This window comes from Haemorhous mexicanus, chromosome 5 (genome assembly GCF_027477595.1).
Source record: "Haemorhous mexicanus isolate bHaeMex1 chromosome 5, bHaeMex1.pri, whole genome shotgun sequence".
Taxonomy (NCBI): Eukaryota; Metazoa; Chordata; class Aves; order Passeriformes; family Fringillidae; genus Haemorhous; species Haemorhous mexicanus.
The window spans coordinates 14,269,511-14,286,825 of NC_082345.1; the positions used below are offsets into that span (position 1 = coordinate 14,269,511).

Consider the following 17,315-nt stretch of genomic DNA (forward strand, 5'->3'; position numbering starts at 1 on the left):
TATAGTGTGCACTGAAATTCTCACATAGAAGGAGCTATAAAAGTACAGAGAATTACAGTGTCTTGCAGATGTAATTTGTTGGAAATAGGTAGAATGTCACCTGATTACTGTGATTAACAAACCGTATTTTTTAAATGAGATTAAAGCATGTCTGTCTCACTGATGGGATGACTGTTAATCTGAGCCATCTGATTTAACTAATTCCATGTTTAATCCTTCTGAAACCTGTAGTGAAGAAGAGGAGAAACTGGCACAGACATGACTACACAGAGCCAGATGATGGCTCCAAACCAGTGCAGGCTGGAACACGGACCTTTGTTAAACAGCTGCGGGCTCGCTCTTTCCCAAGGTACAGAACCTTCCTTACATCCTCTGGTGAGAAAACACAATGAAGTGTCATCTGAGGGTGTCTTAGATGAAGTGACTAACATTTCTCTGCTTCACATTTTGAAGGTTGAGGATGACTTCCTCCTTCAGAATTCTTCCCAGTGCATCCCTGTTTCAGATGGATACATTTACCTTTTCATGCAGTAGCTTCCCCTGTTCAGTTTTGCACTGGCATGGGTTGTCTGTTGGGACTGCTGCAGGGTGGTCTGAGAGGTTTTGAGATTTGGGGTGGTTTTGGTTTGGGTTTTTTTTTTCTTTTTTTTTTTTTTTTTGTTTTTTGGTTTGGTTTGTTGGATGTTTGTGCTCTTAGTGTCAGAATATTTCCTGTCTATTCCTTTAGTTCAGGAGTAGTTCTCAGTTTCATAGAATATTCACATGAACTGGTAGAGTCTATCTATTCTTGCATGCTTTAGAAGAAAGTGGAGAAACATGATTATACTTTAATCCTGAGTTTGGTCATCTATCTCACTGAAATACCATGACTTAAAATTCTTTAAAGCAGCTGGTGGTTGTTGTTAGCAAAATATACTTTAATGCCTTCAGTGAGAATTCCTTTTCCCCATCCTTTTAAGTTTCTCTCTTTGGTCATACAGAAGGACTATGAGTTTCCAGATACTGCATTACAGTAAAAATTTCTTTGCATGTTGAGGTTATTTCCTTGGTCTTTTAGTTAAAGGCTTAATAAAACAATTCTGTGTATTTCTTTTTGATTCAGTTATAGCCATGCCCCTCTGTCCTCCACCAAACTGAGACTTTTTATTTCAGTAGTGCTTGGAGGATGTTTTTCTGCTAATACTCCATCCTTTCTTACCACCAGTGCTGATGAAGTAATTTTGAAAATGCATGGAAGCCAGTTAACACAAAGATATCTGGAGAAACATGGGTTTGATGTTCCCATTATGGTTCCTAAATTAGATGGTCTGGGACTCAGACTTCCTCCACCGACTTTCTCCGTTTTAGATGTGGAACGCTACGTGGGTAAGAGTCACTTTGGAGTACTTACTAAAATGATCCTGTCTGTAAATTAAAATAAATACTTGCTAATACTAAATGATTAAGTACTAAATGATTATAAGAGCTTCCAGAGTGCTAAATATTTATTCTAAATTCAAGACTAGGAGAGAGTAAAATCAACGCTGTGGTTTGGAGTGGTTTTTTCTTCCCTCCCTTTTTTTTTTTTTTTTTGTATGTGTCTGTCTGTTTGGTAGATGTGTGATAGGACTACAGCCTTATGTCTCAACTTTCAAACCTGTTAATTTCAGTGCAAGCTGTATGTGGAATGCTGAAGTTTTTTTCTGCTACATGTAAGCCAAGGATAATGGGAATTCAATGAATCACTCTTGGGATTAATAAATTTAATCATTGGTTAGGCTATGACAAAGCTTAATGTTTTGGACTCAGTATATTGGCCTTCCTGCAATTTTCCTAACTTGGCACCCTTGGCCAGGAGAGGCTTCCCAAGAACCACTTCTTTCTTATCAGATCTCTCACCATTCTGTAATTGTGCCAGCCTGATGTAAGTGTGCAGTACAGACAGAGGCTGAGCCAAGTGCAGCAGCATATTTCCTGTAACACATGGTACAGCTGAGAGTCTGAGTGTGTTCTCATGATCACCTGATGTAATGATGTGTGCTGAAAGTAGGTTTTCTGTCCATCAATGTTTTACAAAGGCACCAGAATATGCAGTGTTGTCACCGTTGTGATGATAAATAATAATTGATGTGTGTTCTGCCTGAAAGAATAACTATCATGGTGATATTTCTGAATCTTTTTTTCTGGACTACTGCCCTTTTGGATTCAGATAGAAACTTGACTGTCTCATCCTGACCTGCCAAGTTTTCCAGTTCAGGGGAAAATTGGAATGTCACAGATTTATCTTCCTATTATTGAAATTAAAAATAAGAAAACTCAATAAGTACTGTTTCAGCTAGAATTTTTCAAGATGATACAAACATACAGTTTTAAAGTGAATATGTTTATAATGTACATCTAGGCATGTTTCCAGCATTCCAAAATGAAGTGTCAAATTTGGCCATTGTGTAACTAAAATGACATAAACCAATTGCTGTTATAGTGGTGGTGTTAGTCCTTTCTCTTGGCTTGTCTAGTTATTTATAAATGTATCACTTCAGAACACATGGTGTGTAACCCCCTCTCTGTTGTCATCAGAAACAAAACACACTTGTGATAATTATTCAGTGAAAGTACTGCGTGCTTGCAAGGTGTGCATGTATGTAAGGAAGGAGGGGGTTTGGTGATGCTTGATAGGAAAAGTGAGGAAGAGATCTGCCTTGATAGCTTTCTGCATGCTACTCTTTGCAATTGCAGCCATAAACCTTTTTTTTTTTTTTTTTTTTTTTTTTTTAAAAACAGATGGAGCCATTCTATACTACTCTTTCTTTTTGGTTAACCACAGGAAAGAGGATTTATTTTTAGAGTGTTTTCAGTTCTGTCCTTGGCTGATTATAGTAATTGAAGTTAAACCTAATAAAAAGTTGGTTTGTACTGATCTGTCTCTCTTCCAAGAGAATAATGATAGTAGTAGAGTTTTTCTGCAGAAATGTTTTGATGAAGACTGGAAAAAAGCTAATTTTCTCTAAAATTCCTGAAATGTCTTTTATCTGTGATAGCCTTAAGAAGGTCATCCTGTTTTTCACAGGTGGTGACAAAGTGATAGATGTCATAGATGTAGCAAGACAAGCAGACAGTAAAATGAAGCTCCATAATTACATTAAATACTTCACAAATCCTGACCGACCCAAAGTATTGAATGTGATCAGCCTGGAATTCTCGGACACAAAGTGAGTATTGACTTCAATTCCTTGAATGTAGGAAGTGGTTTTCACTAAGCTGAACAATATATGTGTAGGAATATAATGCCTGTAGTGGGAAAGACAAGAGGAGGTGTATTTTATGTAGACAGCCACTGTCACGTAATGTGGATATAAAGCGTATTTATTAGTTCATAAGTAATGTCTTTGTAGGAAGCTGTCATTTAAAAAGAGGTGTGCTTACTCCTGCTTATATTAACAGTTCTTTTTTGTTTGTTTGTTTTTTTAAAAGGATGTCTGAATTAGTGGAAGTACCAGACATTGCCAGAAAGCTTTCGTGGGTGGAAAATTATTGGCCAGATGATTCTGTCTTCCCTAAGCCTTTTGTTCAGAAGTATTGCTTAATGGGTGTCCAGGACAGCTATACAGATTTTCATATTGATTTTGGAGGAACATCAGTTTGGTACCACGTTCTCTGGGTATGAATGCTGCTTGATTTACGTAATCACAGAATATGCTGAGTTGGAAGGAACCCAGGAGGTTCATCGAGTCCAACTCCTGGTCCTGCTCAGGACATCCCAAGAGTCACACCATGTGCCTGAGAGCATTGTTCAAACACCACTTGAGCTCTGTCAGGCTTGGTGCTGTGCCCACTTTGCTGGGGAGCCTGTTCCAGTTCCCAGCTACTCCCTGGATGTCTATGACTATGTGAAACAAAAGTTATTCAGTGTGCAGCCTTCTGTTGTGGCATTATCACCCGCACGAAAACTTGGGCTTGCAATGCTAAGGGAGGAGGTTGAAAGTGAATTATTCATCTCTGGTGTTGCATTTTTATGCTTTTATTTTAGCATGCTGTTGGTGACTTGTAGACTGTAATTGGTTGACTGATCACTTCAGTAGACCTGTGGGTGAAATAGTGAGGTTTTAGCAGGAAAAAAATGATTGAATGAAAATCATTGGCATATTCAATTTTTTATTCTCACTAATCTGACCATGTGTACATCACAGAAGAGGCAAAGTGGTTTTATCCATTCATTTTCTCCTTTGGTAGGTGTGTGCATATCCATGTATTGTTTATAAAAACTGGATATTTTTGTAGTCCCATGAAAAGTTCTGGTTGGTTTGTTTGCTTCCTTTAAATCACAAGACACCACCTGTTTAATATGCTGTATCTAAGCTCTTGGTGGATTGCATTTGTGAGACACTGCCTAAACATGCCATAGTGGGAAGATGGAATACTTTTCATTTAGGTCAATCTGTTACTTCATTAGGAGTGACTGAGAGGTTGTAGTGTACCTAGGAAAATATTAATTTATTTGTTTGGTGTATTTGTTTAACAGGGTGAGAAGATATTCTATTTAATCAAGCCCACTGATGAAAATTTGGCTCTCTATGAGTCCTGGAGTTCATCTGTCACCCAGAGTGAAGTATATTTTGGGGACAAGGTTGACAAATGTTACAAGTGTGTTGTGAAGCAAGGACACACTTTATTTGTCCCAACAGGTAAGACTTTACTTTTGGTATTAGGATTTAGCAAGTTTAATCACCAGGAATTAGGAATATGGTAAAATAATTGCATTATCAACATTTGATATCCTCTAAAATTATGGATAAGAGAGAATAATAAAACAATTAGAACTTTAGATTTTCAAGGCAAGTAATTAGCTTTTACGATTGCCTGACAGTCATAACAGTTACCAGGGAATGAAAGGGTATTTGTTACTCAATTAGAAGACAACAAATTAAAATTGATTTTGATTATCAGGGAAGTAGTTCCAGTTAATAAAGCACAGATTGTTCACTATTTGTTAAGTATTCAGACTGAATTCTTACACTAATTTTATAATACAGTTTTATTTTTACACATTTCAGTATTGCAAGGCCTACTAAGCCTAATTATTACAAAAACGTGGCATAAACTTCTTATGCTGTAGGCTAGAGTATTAAGAATATGAGTTGGGTGGGTTTTTTTGTTTGCTTTTGTTGTGAGAAATGTCAAAACAATTCTTCAATAAAATAATAACAACCAGACAAATGCTTGAAACAAAACACCTCACCCTACACAAACTCCCAAATGCCGTAAGCTTACAAGTCTTTAATAAATCAAACAATATTTTGCTGATAAAGTGACTGCCAGGTTTTGGTATTTTTGCTTATCCAACCTGTTCCTATAAATGCTTTTTAGTATTTTATTATTGAAAATTTGTACTGGGTGCTGTCTTCTCTTTTTTGAGCGGAAAGAAAGCTTTAAATAAATACATAAGGCAGGAAAATGTTTTACAATTCTAGTTCTGGAAGAAGTCTTGAAGATTATGATCAGTACATTATTCCATCCTGTACTTTCTAGACTACTTCATTTTTCTCATAGCTCAGTTCTGTACCTGTGAGGTTCAGTGTTTACTGTTCTAGTACACAGCTTGTGCAGAATAAGTACTACCTGATGAGGCCCTCTGTGTGCTCTTGACATTCCTGAACAGCCAGAGGTTTTAAAAAATGTATTTCCAGCAAGAAATAGCATTAATTGTCCATGTGTGTAAGTTGATAAATCTCTGAACAGAGAAAGCAGAATTACAGAATGACAGACTTTATTGTGACTGACAGAAAATAGCTTTCTATGTAATCAGCTGAATCTGATCTATCACTGTAATATGGCCATGAAGAAGAGTATTATCAGATAATAATTTCTCATGTGTACATGTATTTCAATGTGTGTACACATAAAAGGGTACTTTCAAATACACATATGGGTGGATGTGTATACACACATACTTATTTATATACATATGATGGAGTGCAGCAAAAGAACCCGTAAATTAAACTAGGTTTTGAGACAGGTGTTTAAAGAAAGGGAAAATTCTGCAAGACTGAGGAAAGTCTTTGACAAAAAAATCCCCTGATCTCTGGTGCAAATCACTTGCTGTTTCTGCTTGCACTGGTTCTAGTGGATGTCATAATTATTTTATAATCTTGGAAATATGTCCAAAGTAGTCTTCTGATCTTAAATTAATCTTGCATGTAGGTGAATAACATCCACTGGGAGGCTCTTTAAAGTTATTTAAATATTATACAAGGTATTGTGTGGTCTACACCAGATTTTCATTCCTTGTTATGTAGACCTGGATTAAAAGTGCAGCATAAAAATAACAAGCAGGAAAGAAAAAAAAATTAAAATCTTAGGTTGATGCAGGTACGCTGTGAAACTGCTCATTATTGCCTGAATTAGGGCATAAATTTAATGCTAGTCTGTAATATGTAGTTGTTTGTGATTTGGTCTGATCTTTCCTCAAATTGGGAAGCTTCCTATGTTTGTCCATCTTGCTTACACTCAGTGAAAGCATAAAGCAGTCTGCAAATGTCTGGCCAACTCATCTTGTGTCAAGCATCTGTAGGCATGCAAAATCAGATCTTGACAGAGAAAGTCTCCTTGTAGTTTACTTACACTAAAGCTCCACAGTATGAATTTCACAGATAACTATTTTTAATCAGGCAGCTCATGTAATGTGTTCTTTTGTGTGCTTAGTTGAAATTATCCCCTAGTAATTAGCCAGATCTATAGCCTAATGTTGGCCATGCTTTACCATGTTGAATAGTGGATTTCTTAAGGACAATATTTCAATTATGTGACAAATTTTATAACGTGTCTAGACTGGGTTTTAAACTGATCATAATTTCACTTGACTTAGAATGGCTGTATTTAGAATAATTTATAGGACCACTTCTGAATTCCTATTTGAGAAACTTCAGTATTGCTAAATGATTTTATTTTGTGCAAACAACCCAGTTACTGTAAGCAACATGTAAATACTGAAAGACATATAATTTTATTTTTATGACTTGATCTTTTGTTCAGTATATTTTTCCATTACTGTGTTGTTTATATTTGTGGATTGGAGTGAAAACTTTTGGAATTTTTACTTGACAAGTTGGCTTTGCATCCTTACCGCCCCCTCCCAGTGATAAATGTTTTAAGCTTAATTATTTCAGAAAACTTCAGTTCCATTAAATTTCTGAAAAATTGTGGTTTACATCTTGTTAAAATTACTTGTTCCTAGCACAGAATACAAATCTGTTTCCTTTTTTTCTTTCAGGAACAGCATTTTTACTTATATGTGTATTTAAGAGCAGTCCTGGAATAATTCATACGTGTGTATTAAGTTTCACCATCTGTCATTTCAGGCTGGATTCACGCTGTGCTCACATCTCAGGATTGTATGGCTTTTGGAGGAAACTTTTTGCACAACCTCAACATTGGCATGCAGCTCAGGTTAGTCTCAGCTCTTCCTGTACTTGTTCTCCAGTAAGTAGGATATTCTTTTTATAGAGATTTTTCTTCATGCGCTTAACCAGGATCAAACTGGTACAGGCTCTCTAACAGACAATAGTGGCATTTTCAGTTAGAATGTATCAAGCACATTCTCTTGTTTTACTTCTGCAAAGTTTGTTTCAAAAGCAAAATGAAGGCTGTGCAAGAATTTAAGTGACTGAAAGGAGGAAAAAAAAAAAAAGAAAAAAAAATCTACTTTGGAGATTAGTATAAGTGAGTAAAACAAAACTAAGCAAGCCCAGGTGTGCGACACTGAGTTGAAATGAGCATCCTCAAGTCAGCATTCCTCTAAGGGCAGCTGTATTTAGTTTTTGTCCAAGATGTAGAGCTGTCTTCTAAACATATTGTTTTTATTTATTACAGTGGAATCCCGATAAAATTCCATCTGTTAAAAGATCACACATTGGGTTTGTATCCTAGTTTTATGAAGTCCAACTTTATTCTTAGAAGTGCCGCAGTCAAACTTGATAAGGTCAGAGCCTGAATGAGACCAGAGTTCAATCTTGTCTGTGGTCTTGTTGGGGTTTAACTATGTGGTACTTGACTTCTTTTATTTATCATGGCCATGGTTATTTTATTTCATTTTATTTTGGACATTGTGTCAATTTGAATGATTACATAGTTGAATAATGAATTTGATAATTAAAACATTCATGTTTTGTAATATTTGCATTTATTCAGGTGTTATGAAATGGAGAAGAGGCTAAAAACCCCGGATCTTTTCAAATTTCCTTTCTTTGAAGCCATCTGTTGGTTTGTGGCCAAAAACTTACTGGAAACATTGAAAGGTAATGCATGCTTTAACATATGCACATATACCTGCTTTTATAATTCTTTTTCTCTTAAGTGATAATGGACCATGGCATCAGTTTTTCTCCCAGGCATCTTTAATATAATTTAAGATCTTTGAATATCCTTTGATAGCCTTTAAGCAAATAGTTCTATGAAATGATCCCCCTAATTTAGATCTATGAGTTTCTTCTTGGTGGTTTCATAGCCAAGTTTTCTTGCACTTCTACAATTTTCTCTGACCTTTCCAGTCACAGTGCCTGCTGTCCTCTGCTCCTTGCTGTGAGGGCTTTTGTAGGAAAGATGTACCAGTTCCTATGGGCTGTGTTAAATCACTTGTATCAGTGTTTATGCAAGAGGTTTCTCAATAGCCTCTGCTTCTTAACAGTTGCTGTTCTCCAAACTTCCTCACCCATTCCTTAATTTCTGTAATTGTACCCGTGTATATTCGTGTTTGAGAGAGTACCTATCTCCTTTCACCTTTTTTTCCTCAAGTATCTTGCCCTCTGCCTGCTCTGTTTAATCATAATAATATGATGTATTTCAAAGGACAGAAGTCAACCTTCAGAAGAGGCTGCTGAATTCAATTTCTGTTTTGGAATAGATCAGAATCCCACATAACTTTTTTCTAATGGGAAAACAGTACAAGTTATTGAAAATTATCTCATCTCCTTTCACCAAATTAAAGCATTGAACAGATTGCTAAATGAGCATTTAAAGTCTCGCAGTGACCCCAGAGCAGCTCAGAAATTTTACCAAACAGAACAAACTCGCAGAAAACTTTTCCTTCCAAAAAGAGTATTTTTATCTTGAAAGCTTGCTTTGGTTTCTCTCATTCATGCATATTTAATGTTTACAAACTCGTCAGAAGCCATAGAAACTGTGTTCCTGCTGGAAAAGCACACATATGTTTCTGTAAGATCTAGCTAACTATAAGCTGTGTCTGTTCACCCCACTCTTCCCTCTTCCTTTTTTATCCCATGACTCCTTGAGTCCATAGCCTGTGAGCCTCTTGAGTCTTAGGGAAGGGCTGTGAAGCTTATTCTCATGTTATGTTTAATCTTTGGTTTAGCAGATGTTTTGTCACTGAACAACACTATGACCTATAAACATCACAAAAAATAAAAACTGATGTTTCCACGGCTGGGGTGAAGTTTATATTTTATTTTGGCATCAAGACTCATATGAATTAGGTGTTAGTTAGTCAGAATCCATTGTTTTATGAATAAAGGATGATGCCACTTCAGTTTTGTGGGGTAATGGTGATGCCCAGCTGTTAGCAGTACTTTTTATGATATTCAGGTCAGTGAACAAAATCAGCACAACATGTCTTTCTGCTTCATTTTATAGAATGGTAACAGGGTTACAAACATTTTGAATTTGACTTTTTGTGGGCAGAACGTGTTTCATGATAAGTAGTATTGCATTCACCTAAATATTTTTCTTAATTCTTGAGGTTTCAAAATAGACAATGTGTGCTGTTGTTCATATATGCTGTACTCACTAATTTGAATTACTATTAGTTCGTGCAGTTGTTTCTATTGCATGTAAAAGATTCAGCCTGTGGTACTCCAATGTATTCTTAAAATTATATCAACTGAGTCAGCTAATGGGCAGGAAGATTTCTGCTCTCCACTGCCTCTCATACCTTTTAACAAGTAGGAGGCCTTGGAGAGAAGAACAGCTGTTTACTCACAGAACCTTCCTTTTTCTGCCAGCTTCCTAATACATAATCCATAAGAATGGTGTTTTATTAGTGTGTTCTTTTAAGGGAATAAAATGAGCCAAATGGTTCTAGTATTGATCCATTTGCTATTGACAAGTGGAAATATTTGTCAGGAACATGAGGAGAGGTTTTAATCTACTTTTGGCTGTTTATGGAGGATTTCTCTTTTCCCTTCTTTTTTTTTTTACCCCTATGAAGCAAAAGAGAGAATGAAAAAGAATTGCAATCAGTTGGGAACACCAACTTCCCTAAGAAGAGAAGGTTCTGAACCAGAGTGGTTTCCACCCCCTGTCCCTTTGATTTTGGGAGTAAAAATGTAAACCATATGAGGAAGAACTGTGTTAATTGGAAGGGTGACAAAAAATGTTTGGGAAATGGAAGTATGCTAGTGTGAGCCATTTGCATATGTATGGAGATAAGCAATGCAAATTCTAATTTAGAGATACATCCCACATCCTGCTGGTCCCCTTTGACTAAAATACTTCTCCATGAAATAAAAGTGATTTCTTTCTTCAAATATGTTATTTTTTGTTCTGTATTTTAGATCTGGTTTCTTTTTCCCTAAATGACCTTTAGTATGTCTAACCCTGATTCATACAACTAACCCTAATTCATACAAGAATAAGTTTAGAAAAAGAAGATTTTATGTAGAATCACTGTGGGGTTGGATTTTTTTTTTTCATGGTCATTCTTGTTACAGTATGCACATAAATGCAGCATACCATGTTTCATTTGCTTGCACAATTTTTCCTTTACTGTGCTGTTGCACAATGGCAACTTTATTGGCTGAAGGGTAGGTATCATTCTATTTTCTCTCTTGATGTGTTTCTAAATTGGTTTCTGTATCCTTTTTAGAACTGAGGGAAGATGGTTTCCAGCCTCCAAGCTATTTAGTGCAAGGAGTGAAGGCTTTACTTACTGCTTTAAAATTATGGATGAAAAAAGAAGTACGTATAAGTGATTTTGTTTGCTATTTTGGTGAGCTCTGTTCTGATTTAAAACTAAGTGAAGATCTATGCCCTTTTAAAGTTTAAGATTATTTTTATCTGTTAATGAGTACTGAAAAAGTCTATTGAAAGTATATACTGCTGATGTGGGGAGGAATCATAATGACAAGTTTATATTCCATGATTAGTCACTGAACAACGCTATGACCTATAAAACTTCATAAAAAATAAAAACTGGTGTTTCCATGGCTAGGGTGAAGTTTATATTGGATTTTGGCATCAAGACTCATCAAGACTTACATTCCAATAATCATGATTCCATGATTATTCCAAGTCTATTAGGCCATTTAATAAGCTCAAGTATTATAGCAGATTGAGGTAGAATCTTGCATTACCTCAGGATAGGACAAGAATGCCAGAGGTGATAAGGTGGGGAATTTTCTAAGAAATGTGTTTATACAGTCAATTAATTCTCATCTGAGGCAGTGGAGGGATGGAATGCCATGGTATTTTTCATTTTCCATTCATGTCAGTGGTGTGGAAAGCACATTTTAGCTACACCTGCTGAAGAGTCAGTTTAGATTCAGATTGAGGAATACTAACTTCAGTTGAATACTCTCCTAGCTCAGTGTTGATTGACTCTTGTATAATCATAAGTATGCCATCAGTGCTGGCTTTGCTGGTGCTCTTTTCTCCAGGAAGACTTGGTTTGGTACAGAGCTGGATCTGACCTAACTCCATGTGTTTTTTCATGTGCCTGGGCTAATAAACCCTCTTGGAACCAGCGCTCCTGGAAAGTGCTGATCACTGGCAGGCAGTTTGGTTCTGACTGAGGGTATTAATTCTGCTTTGTTGCTGCTTGTGATAGTGATATTGCCTTGCTGCAAGCCAGACTTGAACTGGCTCTTTGAGATCTCTCTGCTCTTTCTGCCCTCAAGTTCTACTTGTAAGAGAACTTAGCATGCAGCACGTATGTATGATATTATGTATGATAATTGCACAATGCTGCATCCAACAGTATGAGCTCTGTGGAACTGAGCATCAGGTGTAGGTGCAGAGGTGGTTTTTGTGTGGAATGTGCTGGGGTCCAGCCTGTGTAGCATCACTGATCCCAGATGAAACTCTGCTGGACCTCTGAGTTGGTTCTCCAGTGTCTCTTGGTCTTTGCTGTTCTAGATGAAGGCTTGTTAGCAAGCAATGTTGCAGTGTTTATGGGATGTTGGGCCTAAGCTCCTGAACCCTGTGTGAATCCAAGCCATCTTTGCATCTGTGGCATGGATAATAAGCAAGCCAAGTGATCAGGCTACTGAACTGAGATCAAACACTATATAAAATAAGGCTATATAAATCCTTATTTTGATTTGAAATTGGATTAGCATTCTTTTTTTCTAGATTGCTGTAGAGTAGTATTGTAGTATTTGTGTACTATCTGGTAGGTCATTGAGTATTTTGATTCATGTGGAATGTGGTACATTCTCTTCTTCTCTGTGGAAGAAAAATCAATTGCACTTGCTGCATTCTGAATGCTTATTAATGAGACCTTTGAGTATTCCTAAACCACTGGAGGCACAGACACAGCCATTGTGAGGGAAGTGCAGAGCATCAGTGATTCAGCCACAGTGTTGTCTGCTGTCCACCAGCTACCATGTTTCATACCTTCCATCCATCCTCTCTGACTGCTGCTTCATCCCTGAGCCAGCCCTGCTATGCAGCAGACCACGTGTGTGATAGGTTTGGAGTTGTGGGCAGGTGAGGACAGGAGGAGCTTTGTGCATGGCAGTTTGAGCTGCTCATGCTGAGGATTTCAAGCAGTTCCTGAAAAATGGCAAACATGTGCTCCTCAAATGAGAACCCCTCTCATGAGCTTTCATGGAGTATGTCTTTTCAACATAGGTGAATTATCTTAGAGAATTGTTTTGTGCCATTTTCTAAAGAATTTCAAACTCATCTTCTTTTGAGACAGTGAAGTAGGAAGGATTGAATGGTCCTAAAATGACCAATAACTTGATGGAAAAATTATACAGTTTAGTGACAGAGCTGCTGTTTTCTCCAGGGTGATTGTGTAGAGGTGTGATACATTCAAAGAATGAACAATGGTAAATAATAGCAGCTGATAAAATCTTCCCTGTAGAATTAGGGGCACTGAAATGAATAATCATATCATGATTATATGTTGGTGTTGGGTTTTTTTGGGAGCGGGAGAAAGAATTTGTTTTAATGACTGAGAGGAAGCCAGGTTCAATGAAATGCACATACAGTATTGAATTGCTTCTAGCAATCATTTTACTGCTGAATCTCATTTTTGAAATGTGGGTAGCTGAAAGTGTTGGGAAGTGTGTGGTAGCTGAAAGTGTTTTCCATTTAAGTAGTTGATTACAGGAATTCAAGGCAGTCATTCTAGCCTGTGTGTTAAGTGATGTTTTATCTGATTAATTCTAACTAAAATTGTTCTAAATGGACATTTAAACTACATACAAAATATTTTTTGCTGGATCTAACTAAAGAGTATTTGAACTTTTGTTGTGTGTGTGTATATATATGAAATCTGTCTCTGATATGGTTTCAGAGGATTAAAGAGAACATAAACTCTTACAACTTCCTACATTTTTTATAAGGAATAGGGGTTTTTGTCTGAGATGCATTTTCCAACCTGAGAGATTTTAGATAAGCTAAGAAGGTAATTTTAAGAATTGGATGTCAGGAAGATGTCTAAAAATCTGCATCTTGGTTATTCATGATTATTCTTGAGATTAAATTTTTGTCAGGGTGACATTCCCTTAGTATTACGGTGTTTCTAAAGACATGACTAATGAATTTCAAAGTATTGCTCTATACCGACCATGGTAAAGGGAAAAAAGGTGATTACTGTACTGAGGATAAAAAAAAATATGTGGTTGTTAGTATGGCTTTCTGTTACCTCTTCTTTGGAATCTTGGAGACACTGAGGAATATCTGCTGGCTACTAAAGCTTGGACTGGAAGCTACTGTATGTGTGTATCAGTCCTGGCAGTTTGTGGTCATTATTACAGAAATGAATCTGGGTTTTATTTACTTTTCTTTTTTCCCTTGTAGTTTTGTTTATTTCATATTATTTCTGCTTTTATTTGGGAAAAAAAAAAACCCAAAACTAAGAAGTATCTTTTCTTCTCCCTTTGCATGCAGCTTGTAACAGAACATGCCTTTGAAATTCCAGACAACATTAGGCCTGGGCATCTCATCAAAGAGCTCTCTAAAGTGATTCGTTCTGTAGAGGTAAGAACAGAGGCAGCCCTATGTAAGTCTTCAGAAAATAAATCTTTGAATCAGGCAACTCCATTAGAGTTATGCTTCTGGGTGACCATATTCACCTTTTATTTATTTACCATTCATTTAATAATAGAACATCAAGAGGGAAACTGTTTGGAATACTAAGCTATGGTTATTTTAGATAAAGAAGATAAAGAAAATGGATAGTATTATTATTTATTATTATTATTATGTATTTTTTGTTGAAATTTAGATTTTAATGGTGAAATTATTTGTAGTTTAGCATTTCTAAAATGTAGGTACTTATGACTACTTAAAATTATTTTTAATGTGTGGTTGAAGACTTAAATTTTTTAATTTGATATTCTGTCCATATTCCATTCTCCTATCTACTTGTTAGTTCTGGTCCAGTTGTCATCTCTTTTGCTCACTCCTCTGTTTTATGGCTGTGTGTAATACTCAGTGGGGGAGGGTTTCTCTTTTTTTTTTTTCGTTGCTTTCCCATACCAGTGTTTTGCTCCTTTATTCTTCAGTGGTTATTGATTCTTGAAAAATTCTCACATTTCCGTGTGAAGAGAATGGGTCTGAGGGGATGTGATCTGTTGTGTACAATACATGTCTAACCTGTGCTACCTTCCTGAATAAAATCATGTGTTTTGGTGGCACTACTCTTGTGGAATAGCATCAAAGCCTTAAATGAAAAAGAGGTGCAGTAGAACTAAACTTTGTACATTAAATCCGAGTGAAACGTGTAGTTATTTCACTAAAATGTATTACAATTTTCCTTCCATAATTTACATTTAATTAGATGAATAAGAAGTAGTACTTAAATATGTGGATTTATTCCTCTGAGACTATTCTAAAAAGTGCTTTTAATTGCAGGAGGAAAACAGCAAATTAGTTAAAACTCAGGGAATTCTTGGTGTGTCTCCAACTTCACGATCTTCACATGAAACAGCTTCCCCTCACCACTCCAGGCGGAGGGTGAGGAAGCTGCGAGACCATGCTACCAAAACTCCTTCCAATCTGGATATCCTGGAACTTCACACTAGGGAGGTACTAAAAAGGCTGGAGATGTCACCATGGGAAGAGGCAAGTACTGAGTTATGTGCAAGGAAAAACAAAACCAGAGTAGTTTTCTAATCTCTGTTGAAAAGAAAATGGTTTTAAGATGCGTAAGAATAGAAACTAGAACTCTTTGTCATATGAGATATGGATAGATTGTTTCAGAGTTTATGTCAAATGTAAATTGCTTTGAGCTAAGAAAGTTCTGCTTAAGGCAAGTTACTTTCCATTATTGATATTTTGCTGTCCTTTAAATCAGTTCTGAGATATAATATCAGGGAGCACATACCTAATCCAGGAGTTGCTGTAGCAGTTCCAAGCCCAGCTTCTGGCTTGCCTGAATGTATTGGTATTTCTCCAAAGGAAACATAAAAGGAGTATTATGGGCAAGTTGTATTTGTTTCAGGTGCTTCAGGAGAGTATAGATGATTCAAGGAAGGAGAAGGTGCAGTCATCTCCTGAAGTTCTTTACATCCAAACATGTTTGTCTGAGCTTTTTTCAGTTGGTTGTCCGTGTGGTAACCATCCTAGTAGTGAATTTAATCTTTTATGGATTGCAGAAAAAACAACTGACTTCATAGGAAGAAATAATAAGCAAAATTGCTTTTACTTCTTTAGGATATCACAAGCTCAAAAGTGAACGGGAGGTTTAACAAGCCGTTTCAGCCCTCTTCTACAGTACCTGAATGGAGAACAAAAGACAATGATCTTCGCCTTCTGCTGTCAAATGGAAGAATAATTAGGTATAAAGGATTGCTTGTGAACACTTTTTCCTGGTCATTATGGTCTAGAGTATGCTAATTGTTACTATTTCTATTTGTAGAGCTCTTAAGTTCTTACTAGTAAGAGTCTGGTTAGGAATACTGAAGGAGTGTCTGTGTCTGCTGTCCCCTAGTGGAGCCACAGTTAGGAAGTGAAGAGGAAGGGATTCTTTGCGTGTTCCTTTGTTACAACATTTCATTCACTTACTCTGTGGGGTCTGTACTGAAGTAGAAGCTTCAAAGTAGAAAAAGTTGTTTTGAATCTTTTTATAAGAGTGCTTCTCATTAAAAGTACTCTGGTGTTAAACTTCATATTTTTATGGAAATGACAGTTGTATAGGAAGTAAATGGGAATACCTACAATTCAGAATGAGGAGATGAGCATAAGAGAATATTACTGTTACATTTTGAGAGTGTGTTGTAAATAATGGAAGGAAAATGGTTGCTTCAGGTTTTTAAGAGTAAAAACTGACTTTTTTTTTTTTCTGGTGAGAAGAGACGAGAGACGTCCATTTACAGATCGAAGTCTTTATACAGCAGACAGTGAAGATGAAGATGACAGGACAAGGTCAAAAAAGACAGCTGTGAAGGTAGAAGAGCAGCCCTCAGGATTTGAAGGAGAAGGGAATGCAGATGCCCAGAAACCACTGAACAGTAAGATTGTCTCCAAGTCCTATCAGTTGAATATTTTGATGGTCTCAGTGAGGGTCTAACTACTGTTTGTAATATTTCAGTCTGACTGAGTATATAGAGGATAAAGAAATAAATCAGAGCAGTAGTATTAGAAGTTACACAAAACATTTCTTAAATATTTGTCTATTGAAGAAGCTAGCAGGATAGAGAGGAAAAGTAAAACTCATCTTTTTGTGTTAGTGCTGTCTTGAATGCTATGGAGAGCATTTTTCACAGTGGAGATTTCATTGGTGTTCTGGATGAGTATTTGTTACTCTAGGTCTGCTTCATAATGTAAGAATGCTGATTGTTTTTTTTTTTTTTTTAAACCAAAATATACCTCATTGTGAAAAGCTCATCACATCATTTCACTGTAGAGAATGAAAGATCATAATACATAGCCAATTTTAAACCTGGCAATTTCACAGTTGATCATACAATTTTGTATGTTTTACTAATGAATTGCTTTATTCCATACAAGTGAAAAGACATAATTTAACATTAGTGAAACCTTATACATTCGACCTTTGTAATCTGCAAGGTTAGGAAAGAATTTAGGTTATCTGTAAAACACTTTCATTCCACTTTCCAGTGCTTTAAACCACCCTTCACTGGGAGCTAATCTTT

General features: G+C 36.4%; 1 protein-coding gene across 2 annotated transcripts in view; it reads left to right on the top strand.

The window, feature by feature from the left end:
* KDM7A (lysine demethylase 7A) overlaps positions 1–17,315 on the top strand; it is a 61,934-nt gene that overhangs the window by 31,442 nt on the left and 13,177 nt on the right. For both annotated transcript variants that reach the window (XM_059845967.1, XM_059845968.1), the window contains exons 3-14: positions 232–349; positions 1,205–1,365; positions 3,047–3,188; positions 3,451–3,637; positions 4,499–4,661; positions 7,335–7,422; positions 8,164–8,270; positions 10,853–10,944; positions 14,107–14,196; positions 15,073–15,282; positions 15,874–15,998; positions 16,513–16,670. In XM_059845967.1, coding sequence (XP_059701950.1) covers positions 232–349; positions 1,205–1,365; positions 3,047–3,188; positions 3,451–3,637; positions 4,499–4,661; positions 7,335–7,422; positions 8,164–8,270; positions 10,853–10,944; positions 14,107–14,196; positions 15,073–15,282; positions 15,874–15,998; positions 16,513–16,670 — 1,641 coding nt within the window. The remainder of the gene's footprint in view (positions 1–231; positions 350–1,204; positions 1,366–3,046; positions 3,189–3,450; positions 3,638–4,498; positions 4,662–7,334; positions 7,423–8,163; positions 8,271–10,852; positions 10,945–14,106; positions 14,197–15,072; positions 15,283–15,873; positions 15,999–16,512; positions 16,671–17,315) is intronic.